The sequence below is a fragment of the Arachis ipaensis genome, chromosome B01 (genome assembly GCF_000816755.2).
Source record: "Arachis ipaensis cultivar K30076 chromosome B01, Araip1.1, whole genome shotgun sequence".
Taxonomy (NCBI): domain Eukaryota; kingdom Viridiplantae; phylum Streptophyta; class Magnoliopsida; order Fabales; family Fabaceae; genus Arachis; species Arachis ipaensis.
The window spans coordinates 9331433-9345828 of NC_029785.2; the positions used below are offsets into that span (position 1 = coordinate 9331433).

At 38.2% G+C, this 14396-nt stretch overlaps 2 protein-coding genes across 7 annotated transcripts; both read right to left on the minus strand.

Annotated features, from left to right (window-relative positions):
- On the minus strand, positions 1-5688 carry LOC107624152 (beta-(1,2)-xylosyltransferase). The gene is made up of 3 exons (XM_016326661.2): positions 5035-5688; positions 3880-4029; positions 1-1371 (listed from the first exon to the last, which is right to left on the minus strand). Exons 1-3 carry the CDS (start codon positions 5686-5688, stop codon positions 649-651), a joined length of 1527 nt encoding a protein of 508 aa, XP_016182147.1. The 3' UTR covers positions 1-648.
- LOC107623873 (pentatricopeptide repeat-containing protein At2g33680) lies at positions 10000-14034 on the minus strand. 6 transcript variants are annotated; one of them, XR_001616690.2, is made up of 4 exons: positions 11699-14034; positions 11352-11544; positions 10498-10553; positions 10000-10391 (listed from the first exon to the last, which is right to left on the minus strand). XR_001616690.2 is itself a non-coding variant. In XM_016326303.2 (2 exons), the coding sequence occupies exons 1-2, from the start codon at positions 13842-13844 to the stop codon at positions 11492-11494; spliced, it is 2199 nt and encodes a 732-aa protein (XP_016181789.1). In that variant the 5' UTR covers positions 13845-14034; the 3' UTR covers positions 11042-11491. The 6 variants fall into 6 exon arrangements, 1 of the variants encoding a protein (XP_016181789.1); XR_002358302.1 differs by having other exon boundaries at positions 10498-10590; XR_002358301.1 differs by having other exon boundaries at positions 10498-10626.

Below are 14396 nucleotides of genomic sequence, written 5' to 3' on the forward strand. Positions count from 1 at the left end.
TTGTGGAGAAATACTCATTTTATTTTAATCGCTTAAGCCTCACTTTTTTACCATAAAATACAGTATGGTTTTCATTTTAAACGTGACTTACAATCCTTTGTGATCATAATCCCAAATAACCACACAAAAATGAGTATTTCAGTCACGGCTCTATTCTTTTGTGACCAAACCACAAGTGAATTGAGTCAAATCTATTGTACAACAAACACTGCCGTGAAGGAGTGGGAGAATAAATTTACCAAGGAGCAAATCTTTGATACCGCATCTAGCTGTATACTCTGGTGCACGATATAATAGACATGGAGCAACTGAAGTACACAAAATTGACCTGCAACATTACTACTTTACCCCTTCAAGGGCAAACCCCATCCAGTTTACATAATGATGTTCAACTGCCACTGCAACTCAATGAAACTCCCTTCCAATGTCACTGATCTGCAACCTTAATAGTTAATATAACATAGGTGTGGCATGAAATCAGTTATGTCAGACTCAAACTCTTATGCCTTGCAATTGCCAAGTTGCAGCAACCAAATTTACGGCAATTAGAGGTAAAAAAGATTGCACTCGCCATGGATTAGGACATATCAACTTCCATTCCATTACTCAAGCTCAGAGAGAAGTGGATTCAAGATCAAATCTAAGAACTCAGCACCCAAGGCTTTTCATTATATTGGCCAGCTCATTGATCACAGTTCCTGGATCAGCATGCGACCCTGCAAGGTTGATTGCATGATACTCCAACCCTTTCCAACGGGCAATATATGCAAAATGTGGGCGTCTGAATTGGCTGCTGATAATCTCCAGGATCACAGTTCTGGGCAATGCGGATACTATGTGAGTGAGGCCGGCACCGTGTGCACCAATGATGACTGATGCATCTTGAATGGCTCGTACCTGTTCCTTCATAGACATGTGTGCAAACAATCCATTGACCAGGTTGATTTTACAACCATTATAATTAGATACCCAGCTCTTCAAGGATTCAAATACTTCTGCCTCATTGCTTAACCTTGATTCGACTTTACCACGATGACGTGGATGAGCTAAGTAATCTTCACGACGAACAAAAAGAACATTATGTCCAGAGACTGGTTTTGTAGAATGGTATGCATTTAGTGGTAGCCCAAATGCTGCTCTGATCATTTCTCCAAACTCAGAAATGCGTGCAGTTTTGTGGTTATCAGGGTTTTGCCACAGTTCCTGTGCAGAAGCTCCATCACAATTTACTTCTTCTGTTAGTCCTTTAAACATTGCGGTTTCATATCCCAGAGGTGAGAGAATGGCATGGCGAAAACAAACTGTGCCAGTGAAATTTTTAGCATATCTAACACTTGAGAATAACGCTTTCCATGTCTCTTCAAGTTGAGTCTGTAAATTCACATTGGATTAAACATAAGTCAATAAAGACTTTGTCAACTACCTTAGTTACAACTTGACAAATAATAATTAGGGAGTGGCAATACCCACTCGCTAATAAATAATAATGATTATTTAACTTGCAACATTAACTGAAGACAGCAACATGAATTCTTGTGTAGCGAAACAAATAAAAGAAAGAATCTTGCAAAGCTCTCAATATGGGTGACAGCAAGCAACTTTTACCCACATCTCTAATTATTATGTATAGAAAAATCAATTACCTAACAGACTTTCATTTAATGGTGAAGGAACAATTAGCCCCATATGACTTCACATACAAATATGCTAGTTGAAGAGATGAACTTACAATATCTAGCAACCAATATGCAATTCATACATTTCAAGTTGGACACAGCTATAACATCTTTTTTTTTTTAAAAGTATTTGGACAGAGCTATGCTGAAAATGATTTCCTCCAGTCAACAATAGTTTATTACTGTGACACTAATAAACTTTTCAGGCATAAAGTTCAATATATAATAGGCATTATCTGAAAAAATGTAAGGAAGTTACAAAAAAAAGTAAATTAATAAATTGCAGAATTCTGTTATAGTATGTAAACCTATGTGAGCAACATTACAATGTCGGGATTATCTCAATACAACACTGGCCTAGCGACCAAGTAGAGGATACATGCAGTTCTTGGAATAAGACTCAAGCAATATATGTCTATAAGGCTTCTATATTCGGTCTTTCTGTTGGACCAAGCAAAGGTTGCTTCTTTCTGAACAACCAGATGGACAAGAACCAAATAACACACGTCATATCAATATGAACCTTTATTCATAGAGTGTCACATGTGCAGTCTACCAAACCCTCTCAAATTAGAGTTGCTGGACAGGATTAAATTCAATACATAATGTTGAGTTCCTAATAAGCATCTAATCCTCTCAAGGGGCCTCACACAAATTCGCAGGCCATGATGACACTATACATTTCTTGCCTGGTTACTAATGAGATCATGCCCATATATTCCTCAATTTGGACTTTTATAAAAGTGCCTTGTGCTTCTAAAGCAAATTACTCATGCATTTCAGCTGAGATGTAAAGAGGCATCAAGAACTTTTCTAAACTTCAATCCTAAGAAAAAAAATGTAGTCAGCATTCTTAGCTACAACTGTTCATCAATTCAAGAGGCTTTATCTGGTGTCAGTCCTTGCAAACATGAAGGCTGAATATGAGGCTTTAAATAAGAATCAATGCTGTGGGATCACCTCCTCAAAGAAATCCAATCATCTGTGTACAGGTAAATAAAAGAACCAACCTGGCCTTATCCAGATACATATTCCCCAGTTAGTGATAAAAGGGTTTCATTAACATGCAGTCTTCTAGAGACCTTCTCTCAAGTAATCACACCTCAAGCACCATCATTGTGGCATGTATTTAACTTCAATTTTTTTTTAATCCCCCGGTAGTTCAAGAAGCAACCCGGCCTATGTTAATAACTGATCCCAAGCCCAGAAAACGAGGGCTGTGTTAGAGATGCAACAACCAACGTAAAACTTTGTCGCATTTCAATGCATGGCCACGGCATAATAACGTCTCTTTTTTTTCTTTTGGTGAACTCAATATTTCTTTTGGTGAACCGCAATAACGTCTTTAGACCCATGTAGGAATGTGTTAAGCTTGCGACAACCAAAGTAAAATTTTATTGCATCCCAATGCATGGACAAAATGCAATGACGCCTTTTAGACCCATGTAGCCGATCCCACTAGTAGGAAAAGGCTTTTTTAAGGTTAAGGTAGTTCAAGAAGCAAGTGCTGTTTGCTAGTTCCAATAGCAAAACTAAATAGAGAATCCATACAGTAGGGGAAAATATTATATAGCTTCAGTCGACCTCTATTCGGAAAGTTTCCATCAATGTTATGCAATAACCTCAGCACATAAACATTAATTCACAATCCATGCATTAAGAGGACATTCTAAAACCAAAATGAAACTTGGAACCTAACAAAATTACTTGTCATAGAAAACCCTTAAAAAACATATTATGCGTCTCCCATATTCCCACAATCAATCAATCAAATGGCCAACTCACTAATGTTCTGTTGATTTTAAAGCTTCACTCTGCTTAAAAAATAAGTCAAATTTTAACGATCTTAACCAAAACCAAATACAATCTCATAAGTCTACCCCCTCTCCTTCCCTTTCATTCTTTTACTACACATGCTAAATCCAAGGCTGGCACTTGGCAGGTTCGCCAACATCAAACAGAAGACACTTTTGACTGCTCAGGAACAAGAACAGAGATAAGTTTATTAAAATTATACTTGTTAAGGCACATGTAATAGATATTTGTTTTGTTAGCAACATAATCTACCATAAATGGTGCCAATTTTTAAGAACTATTATTTAAGGTACCTGTTCAACAGCCAATAACTACAAAGGCCGAAATATGCAAACCAATTGCATTAGAATCTTGAAAGCATGAAATTAACAAAACTGATCATGCATACCTCGCAGTGGCCATCTACAAAGACAACATGAGGTCGATTAGGAAGGCCTGTGACTCTAGAAGAAACATATGCACTATACCAGTCTGTAATAGTGTGAAAAAGATTAGCATACTCAAAACGCGTCACCAGAAGCGTTGGTTCTTCAAACCACTGCAATCAGAAACCCTCATGTCAGAAGCCAATAAAAAGCATTAGTTACAAAACAAAAGAATTATAACAATAGGTTTGTAGGATTGTATCAAATCAATTAGGCTAAATTGCACTCACTTCCCTTGGAATCAGATAGTATTACACGACACCCTCGATTTGTAAAAGTATACAGACTTCCCCAAGAGGGTTAGCGTAAGCATAACAAATAGAGGGGTAATTGACTAATATCATATAGCCTATTAACCTTGAAAAAGGTTTATGTAATTCACCATTCAATTATATAAAAAAGAGGAAGTCATTATTCGAATTCAAAATATAAGCAAAGAAAGAAAGCACAAAGGAAAAGCAAGGCTTTAAACTTCAGTGGTGGTTTGCATTGCAATTGATGAAATTACAAACAATGGCAGGAAAAGGCAGTTTATGCTGTCACAGCTGTAGATTCGTAGCAGTTGCAAAGACATCTAAAACCACTGTAGGCCTCAACTGCAAATGTATAATGCAATTTAAAATCCTGAACTCAAAAGGTATTAACCAGAACCATTCATACGAGGAAACCTTGCAACAATTTTATCCACAATTCCAGTATTAACCAGAAACTCCCCAAATGATCAGAATTTAGAAAGCACAAATGAACCAACAATATCCCATCTTCTCCCCCTCACCCCTCTTCACAGCAACTAAGATAAACACCGCACATGATCAAATTCATAAGCATAAAAAGATTCAAAATTTACAGCAATTCCATCCAAATCCAAGCACCAAGATCCACATCACCATATCATCAAATTCATAAGCATATAAAGCAAAGAACTCAAATAATAAAATCTTCAAACAAAGAAAATTAATGGATCCTATCTTTACATCAATTCCATCCAAATCCAAGCATTAACAGTAATTAAACAAACTACCACGTTAATGTGCGCCATTATCATGAACCATGTATGAACTCAATTCAACTCAACCCAACCCAATTATGTTTAAATTAGCAATAATCAAAATCTTCACCTCATCACAAGCAAAATCCTTCTCTCTAACAACTCGGATCTTACTAATCAAATCCCTCATAGTATGCCTCTGGATCCCACCCGCAGGCAAATACCGATCCAAGAACTCACGATCCACCAACGTCTTCCCCTCCAGCGCTCCAACACCATCACCGCCATCAACCTCAAACGCACCGTTTTGGAACGCAGGAAGCTCCTCATCCTCTCCCCTTCCCATAACGTCCACCAACGCCTCCCCGCCCTTCGCCATCCGGATCCTGTCAGGGACCATCCTAACCCTCCCGCCCTCACAAACCGAGCTCCGTAGCGTCTCGCTGTACCAGCACCGGAACCACCCGGGCCCGTGGAGGACCTGGACGCGGCGCGTGAAGCCGTTCCCGAAGTAGCCCTCGCAGGAGCGGGTTATGGCGTTGGCCTTGGAGTCTTCGGCGTCGGTCCAAGGAAGGTAAGAAGGGAGAATTGGCCATGGCTTTAAAGAGTGATGGTGCGATTGTTGTTGCTGCTGCGATCTTAGGAGAGGAATTTGATTGTGAAGGTTGGTGTTGGAGCGTGAAGAATTGGAAGAGTGTGTGAGGAAGTAGAGGAAGAGAGAAATGGAGTTGAGGATGAAGAGGAAGAGGAGAATCTTGAGGAGTAACGTGTTCCTTCGATTCATGGCGCTCTTTCCTCTTTTTCCTCTTCTCTTCTTCTCTCTCTCTCTCTCTCTCTCTCCTCCTCGGTGAGTAGTGTTGAAAGCGGGTCAAATGACGACAGGGTCGAGGTCGTCGTGGCCTCAACAGTGAAAGAGGTAAGACACATCACAACGTGAAAAATGTTTTCACCCTAAAAGAAAATTGACAAATTATGTATTGCCGCGTGTAAAAGATAAAGACTTTTTTATGACTACTGTATAAAAAGATAATAAAAAATATATATTTCAAGATATAATATACTATAACAAGTACTAGAGCCACTCATCAATGCGTAAGACCCATCTATGAAAAACACATGTCAGTTTTTCGCAGGTTGTAAAAGGACAAAACCAACCCATAAATTAATTGATATTGCACACGCATGGGTGTTTTACTCGGAAATTAATTTTATTATGGAGAGTGAGTTAGTGTAAGACCACGTTATGGAGAGTAGAGAAATTTTATCGGCCTGTGGTGTCAGATACAGAGAAATCGGACCGTACAAGGAGTAGCGGCCAAATCAAACTGTGCGAGTTGTGGTTGCAAAACGGACCGTTCGAGTTGTCTAAGTCCAAGCCACGTGTCACACGCGTGTGTGGCTCTCCAACAACGGTGTCCCTTTAACCCCACAAACCCCCTTCCCCACCTAGCATTCATACCTTCATCTTCTTCCTCCCTGAATGCTTACTGCTTCATTCGTTTGAGGGGAAAAAAATTAAAATGTCTAAGAAATCAAAATCTAGAAATGTTGATTGTCCGAAATTTCACATTGTAAAATATCTCAACTATTCTGATTATGTAAGTTTATTTGTTAAATTCTTTTTATATTTCAGAATTATAATTATTATTTTTAGAAATTTAATTAAATTTATTATTTTTTTTTACCGAATATATGGAGACTCGAACCCGCAACCTCTTAATTGAATATGGGAAGACTATGCCATTTGAGTTATTGCTTCTTGGCTTAATTAAATTTATTGTTGTTAGAAGTTGAAGTGAAGAAGATATATGTGACTTAGTATATAATTTTATTGATAGAAATTTAGAAATAAATGTTTAAATAAGGTGTAAATGTAGTTGATTGTTGTTTAGAATTGTTTATAATATAATAAATTATTAATAAAAAATACGAATATATGTTTAAATGATAGTTAGATAAGTGTGTTTAAATGTAATTAATTCTTGTTTAGAATTTTTTTCCAATATAATAGATCAATATTAAAAATGACTTATTTATAAATTTTTGTAATAATATTAGAAATTAGAGTTAAGTAGTTAACTGTTATAATTAATTTTAAAAATTTAGGGTTATATGTTTAAATAATAATTAAAAATATGTGTGCTTAAATGTAATTAATTCTTGTGGAGAATTTTTTCCAATATAATAGATTAGTAATAAAAATGACTTGTTTATAATTTTGTGTAATAATTTTAGTAATAATAATTAATTAGTTAACTGTTATAATTTCGATGTATAATTTTTTTGGATTAATTTTTTGGAATAATGTTGACAGAAATATGTTATTTTAGTTGAGATTTTAGTATTATAGTAAAATTATATGTTTTAATTAGATATTTTTAAATTATGTATGATAGTTGTGGAATTTGAATCGTGATTTTGCTATGCTTTTGTAGAGTTTACGTATGTTGACATGTGATCACCTTGTCCCTCCGGATCGGTACAATGAAAGGGTGGAGGAGCATTTACGATCTACTGATTTTTACCATGTGGCCCAGATTGGAGTAGTTCAATGTCAGAAAGCACTGGTAAATGCTTTAGTGGAAAGGTGGCACCCGGACACACATACCTTTCACCTTCCGGTTGCTGAATGTGCCGTGACACTGGAAGACGTGGCTATGATCTTTGGTCTTCCGACCGACGGTCTTCCAGTCACAGGGATGACTTTGAGTAGTTTTGAAGCCTTAGAGGCGGAGTGTCTGCACTAATTTGGGGTCGCACTGAGAAAGTCGGATTGTAGAGGAAGCTGCATAAAACTGACGTGACTACGGATTTAAAAGAACGGTTACAGTTGACTGATGAAAACAGTATACATGTGTACGTTAAGTGCCACATCATTTTGTTGATCGGTATGATCTTGTTTGGAGACAAGTTTGGGGCATCTGTCCACTGGAAGTTTCTGCCTCTACTCAGTGATTTTGCTAGTATCGGACAGTATAGTTGGGGATCAGTATGCCTAGCACACCTGTACAGTGCGTTATGCAGGGCATCACGTTTTGACTGTAAGTAAATCAATGGTCCGCTAACACTTCTGCTCTGTTGGGCTTGGATTCGCCTACCATATCTAGCGCAGGTTCCTAGGGAACCCCGCAGTTTTCCGCTTGCAAACAGGTAACATTATCTTACATTTACCTGGTATCTTCATATTTAGAATCCACTTGTGTTAATGAGATAAGTCATATTAGGTGGCGTAACTGGGAGCGTGGAGACCGAGTCTATAGATATCTTAAGCTTGCTCATTTTAGGAAGGCCCTAGATGATCTTCAGGAAGGCCAGCTGTGTTTTCATTAACGTAGTATTTGGTTCAGGTTTAGTGATATAGTTATTTGGATTGTAATCATTTGTTTGCTTTATTGTTACCAGTTTTTGTGGGTTGCATATTCTGTTGATCGTATTGATCTGGACATAATTCCTGCAGACATCTACATGCACTCAGTTGTTTGGAGTGCAACAGTGCCGTTGGTATCTTTTGAATGTATTGAATGGTATGCTATCAACAGGTTTAGACGACAGTTCGGTTTCGTTCAGGGAGTTCCTCATCAGGAACGGAATCTAGACAGGGCACACGGAGAAGTCTTGAATGGTCCTAAGAATCTTAACTGGGCCACAGCCACGACTCATTCATTTTGGGTGATGCAGTGGACAAACATGTATAATCACGTTCTTACTGAGCTTCCTATGGCTCCGCAACATCCATTAGATATTTACATGTACTGGTACCGTTCAAAATATGGCAATCACTTGAACTTGTCGGATCTTGTGGTCCAAGAGGATGTTGAGGGTGATCAGGTTATGGATGCCGAAAATGAAGAGCATGAACCACAGTCACCGCCACCTCCACCTCCACCTCCACCTCCATAAGAACAACCTCAATCCTCAAGCTAATATGTACCTCAAACACAGTTTACCTCGTCGTTCCCTCCACTTCAGCAATATTGGAGTACGTCACAGTTTGACTCAGGAGATGGAGCTTCGTTTAGCCAGTTGCTTGGGTTCATGGCTTCAAATGCCGGCCAAGCACAATATGGCCATCAGGCTAACCTCATGGCGGGTAGGCATTCGTTTGACATGAGGCATCCATGTCTCACTTCCTCGGGTGCTTCTGGAGGGTTCGTATCTGGTGATTCTAGTAGGAGTGACGGTGGTCGAGAAATTCTTAATAGTCAAAACTCTCACCGTGTTTCGATGACTCTGATTAAAGAAAATGCTAAAACATTTGAGCATGAGACTGTTGAGTATTTAATAGATGAGCCAGATGACGAGGAAGACGAGGAGGATGAGGACGAGGACATGGAGGAGGAAGAGGATGAGGACATGGACAAGATGAAGAAGATTGGATCTGGTCGGTTGATTACGATTTACACACCTTTGTATGTATATATACACACACACAACTCGGACCCAGTGAGTTGTTTAACCTAATTAAAAAAAACATATAATAATAAAAACGGACCATCCGATTTCATTTAGGGAAAATAAAAAAAAATTTATTCATGCACAACTCGGACCCAACGAGTTGTTTACCTTATTAAAAAAAAACATATAATAATATAAATGGACCCTCCGATTTCATTTAGGAAAAATAAAAAAAATTATTCATGCACAACTCGCAGGATTCGATAAGCTTTATGTGAATTTCATATCTCCCTCCATGTAAAACGGACCATCCGATTTGCTTACAAAAATTTAACAACAATAAAATCGAATGGTCCGATTTCTTAACACCAAATCTGAGCAAAAGCTGCCCCACAAATTGGTCTAACACCTCTATCATCCATAACCACGCACAACACATTCAAAGCTTACATAACCAAACAAATCAGCCTATTTTACTCACAGCTGATTTAATATGGTGATTTCGGATTTCCATATTAACGAAAAGGAAAATATTTTTTCAACAAGTTCTGAGTAATGATGATAGGAGGACTGAAAAACAAGTGTGCTCATGAGTCATGACAGCATCGGTCACAAATCTTTTTCCTCTGAAAGATGGCGGCAAACAGCATAATGTTAGTTAGCACTTAGCAGATGAACGTTCAGTTAATTACACCAAAAAAAAAAACAGACATAGCAAACTTGTTATCAGTGAAACATTTCTCATCAACTTGTTTATATGGTTCATTCTTACAATCAGAAAACCAGAGAACCACAGTTCCATCCTTTTTTTTTTTTTGGTTAAGTGGATTGAACAGCCCCCAATCCTAGGCATTACACCCATGCATTACACACTCACACAATCCACTCACACACACTACATGGGGGTACACACAAATGATTCTATATTCCTCCATGAGGATTTGAACCCGGTGCAGCTCTATAGGAGGCAAATAAAGTTGCCATCTGACCCAGGCCTCGGCTGCCATCCTTCTGTACTATAGAGGCAATATGAGAATATTTGTACTTCATTTTGAAGTCCTCACTTCTTTCTCCCTTGCCTTCATTCCATATCTGGTTGCATGAAGCAAAGAAGCACATTAATGTTAACTAACATGCCTGTATTTTCTTGTCAAAAAGTATATTAAAATGACAGAAACTAAAAGCCAGTAATACTCACTACTGTAAAGCTCTATTAATAAGCAATTCTGGTTCATAATTTCTCATGATTTGCCACTGCAAGTGCAATCCCAATAAAATTTCTCAAGAAGCTCTGTCCAACAATTTCGCAGTTGTACTATTGACATAACTATCTTCAAAGTTAAAATTCGTATATAAGTTGTAGTTATTTAAAAGTAGTTTAATTACTCTGTTGATCCCTATAGTTTTGCAAGATTTTCAATTAGATCCCTATACTTTTTTTTTCCTTTTAATTTGGTCCCTGCATTATTTTTTTTTTTCAATTAGGTCCCTCTTTACAGTAATTAGTTTAATTGTATAGAGACCTAATTAAAAAAAATTGGTGAAGGAACCCAAATAAAAGGAAAAAAAGTATAGGAACCCAATTAAAAAAAAATTTGGTACAAAGACTCAATTAAAAAGAAAAAAATTATAGGGACCTAATTAAAAATTTTGCGAAACTATAAGAACCAACAGAGTAATTAAACCTTTAAAAGTGTAAATACCTTAAAATTGCAGAATAAAATTAAACCTAATAAAAATCATAGATAATGGATTGGGGGTCTCAACATAAACCAAATTAACTCTACGGTTGAGGGTTTCTATGTTGATAAAATTTAAAAGTACTTATGAAAATAAAATCTCGTTGTACTAATCAATGGAACCTGATAAAGCTAAAATTGTTTAAATTGTTGACTAAGTATAGAACTCTGAAAACATGTTAAATTTACTTCATTCCCCTATGACAACATTGTGCATAGCAATTTCAAGGAGGACTTCCATTTCTCCATATCTATTTTGATAGCTGTGATGATTTGCTCAGTGCAAATGAAGCTGGTTATCCTCTATGCTAACCTTCAAAACTTCTCTCTGAATCTGATTGAACGATGGTGCTTCGTTATCTGGTTCCTATTCATTGATTCATGCCAGCATTTAACCAGAGAAAGAGCAATGACTAATTAAATAGTAATCAGTGGATCATCCTCCTATTCATGCTACATGCTAGAACAAACCATGAGTTGTATCCCTTCACTGTCGTCTTCATGATCTACATGGAAAAAAAAACGTAAATTAAGAAACTCAAAAGTAGAATAAAAGCTAGTAAGACGTGTAAGTAATGAATGGGAAAAATAGGTTCAAAGATAATAAAACTGGTTGTAGAGCATGTGGATTAATGGAAAAATAAGAAGTGTAAGTAACACCTTTCAAATCATTTCTGATAGTTGCAGGCAATGGATCTGAAAGAGGTTGATATCCTTCATCTTTCATCAATTTGGTCAATAACCTTAACTGTGACCGTATTTCATGAATCTTTGGATGCATATCATCTCCAACAACAAATACATGAACCAAGTTCTTCAACTCAATCCAACTACACCCAGGTTCTTTAGTCACCCCTCGGTCACTCATCATTCTCCTTACACGTTCTACATCATCCTTCTTTCCTAAAGCTATATATATGCTTGATAACAATACATAAGCAGATGATTCTGGTGAGCCTAGCTCCATTAGTTTCTCACCAGCATAGACACCTATATCATAGTTACGATAGTTCCTACATGCCCCTAACAATATGCGCCACAAACAAAAACCATGATCAATTGTTGCTGTTTCAATGAATTCCTTTGCTTCATTGAGTTTACCGGCACGGCTCAAGATATCAACCATGCAGGCATAATGCTCTACTGTTGGATCAATGCTGAATTTATCAGACATCATTTTGAAATAAGCCCAGCCTCTATCCACTAGACCCATATGGCTACAGGCAGAGAGAAGATTCACAAATGTGACTGTGTCCGGCTTTGTTCCCTCCTGGCACATCATCTCAAACAACTCCAAGGCTTCTTTACCACGACCATTTTGAGACAGTCCAGATATCATTGCATTCCAAGAAATTACATCTCGGTTAGGCATCCTCCAAAATATACGGTACCCATCATCCAAACTTCCGCACTTAGCATACATGGCAGAAAGAGCACTTCCAATTGGAACTTCTAATTTGAAACCATACTTAATAATGCGAGCATGCATTTGCTTCCCCTGATCTAAAGCAGCTAAACTAGAACAGGATTTAAGAACACTCACCATAGTTAGCTCGTTGGGGTCAACTCCGTCCATCTGCATATTGCAGTACAGATTCAGAGCACCTTCAAAATCCCCATTTTGAGCATATCCTGTTATGATAGAGGTCCAGAGAACAACATCGGGCTGTTCTATATACTCGAAACCCTTCCGAGCATCCTCTATGCTACCACATTTTGCATACATGTCCACCAAAGCCGATAAAACGTACAACTGCAATTCATACCCCAACTTCACTGAGTAACCATGCATTTGTTTCCCTTCTGCAATAGCACAAAGGTCACTGCAAGCATTGATCACCCCCACAAGAGTAAACTCACTTGGCATCACCCCAGAATGATGCATATCATAAAACAGCCTCAGAGCCTTGTCAGAATCCCCACTCTGAGCATAACCAGTAACCATGGCCGACCAAGTGATCGAATTCTTCTTCCCACACAAATAAAACGTCCTTAGCGCATCATCCAGGGTCCCACACTTAGCATACATGGTCACAAGAGCATTGCCCACGGAGATAATTGAAAGCAACCCCTTCTTGATAGCAAGGGAATGCACCTGCCTACCAATGTCCACAAACTCACCCCTAGTCAACGCACTAAGAACACTTGTAAACACAAACTCATTAACAACCTCCCTTTCTTCACAATTCATGGCCCCAAAGAGCTCCACAGCCTCATGAACCATCTCTAACGAAGCATATCCGGAAATCACCGTCGACCAAGAAACCTCGTTCCTCACAGGCATTGTATCAAACACCTTGCGCGCATCAAGTACAAGACCCATTTTGCAATAAAAGTTAAGCAGCGAGCTCCCAACATAAACATCACGAAGGCATGACGTCTTGACGGCGAGGGCATGGGTCTGACGGCCAGCGACGACGTCAGAGGTGTTGGCAACGGCGGTAAAGACACCGGCGAAGGTGTGGGCGTTAGGTAGCTCCATGTGATGAGTTCTTGTCATGAGGCGGAAGAGTGAGAAAACAGAGGAGGAGTGAGACTTGTTCCTGGAGAGGGCATTGATGAGGGAGTTCCATGAGACAATGTCTCTGGTGGTGGTGGGGATGGAGTGGAGGATGAGGGTGGCTTTGGAAAGGAAGCCGGACTTGGCGTAGAGGAGGAGGATGGCGTTGGCGAGGTGAGTGGAGGAGAAGAAAGAGCCGTTACGGAGGGTTCGGGCGTGGAGAGCATGGCCGCGGCGGAGGTTGGTGTGGTGGGTACAGTGGAGGATGTCTCTGAAAACCGTCGCATGTTGCGGAGAAAGAGGCATCAATCCAATACTCTTTGATATTCATTCATCGTTTCAAGAAGGGATGGAAAAAAATGACCGTATCCACATCCGCGAAGATTACCGAGGTTAACCGGAATCCGCAAAATTTCTACCGGATGGGATCCACTCCCGTTAATGAATGGGGAGGGAGTTGCAGATTGAGATATCCACTTCAAGGAGATTCATAAAATTTCGTAAAAGAGAATTTAATTAAATGTCTTTATATATATAAGTTATGTAGGTAACTTTAATTTATTTTATTTTAATTTATAGAATTTAGTTTTAATATATTGTTAATATAAAATTATTTTATATTTGTGTTTGAGTTAATATATTTGATTAAAATGCATTGGATTTATTATAGTCGTGTTAAATTCTTTTTTAAAACAATAAAATTTAATATCCATAAATATTTGCAGGTAATCGCTTCTCTTATGGAAAAAAAAATAACCGTGACATAAATAAAATGAAAACAGAGAGTATTTTATTAAATAGAAATAGGAGACAAACAAAGAATCTTATTATGGAGATTCATTATCATCCTTATTTAAG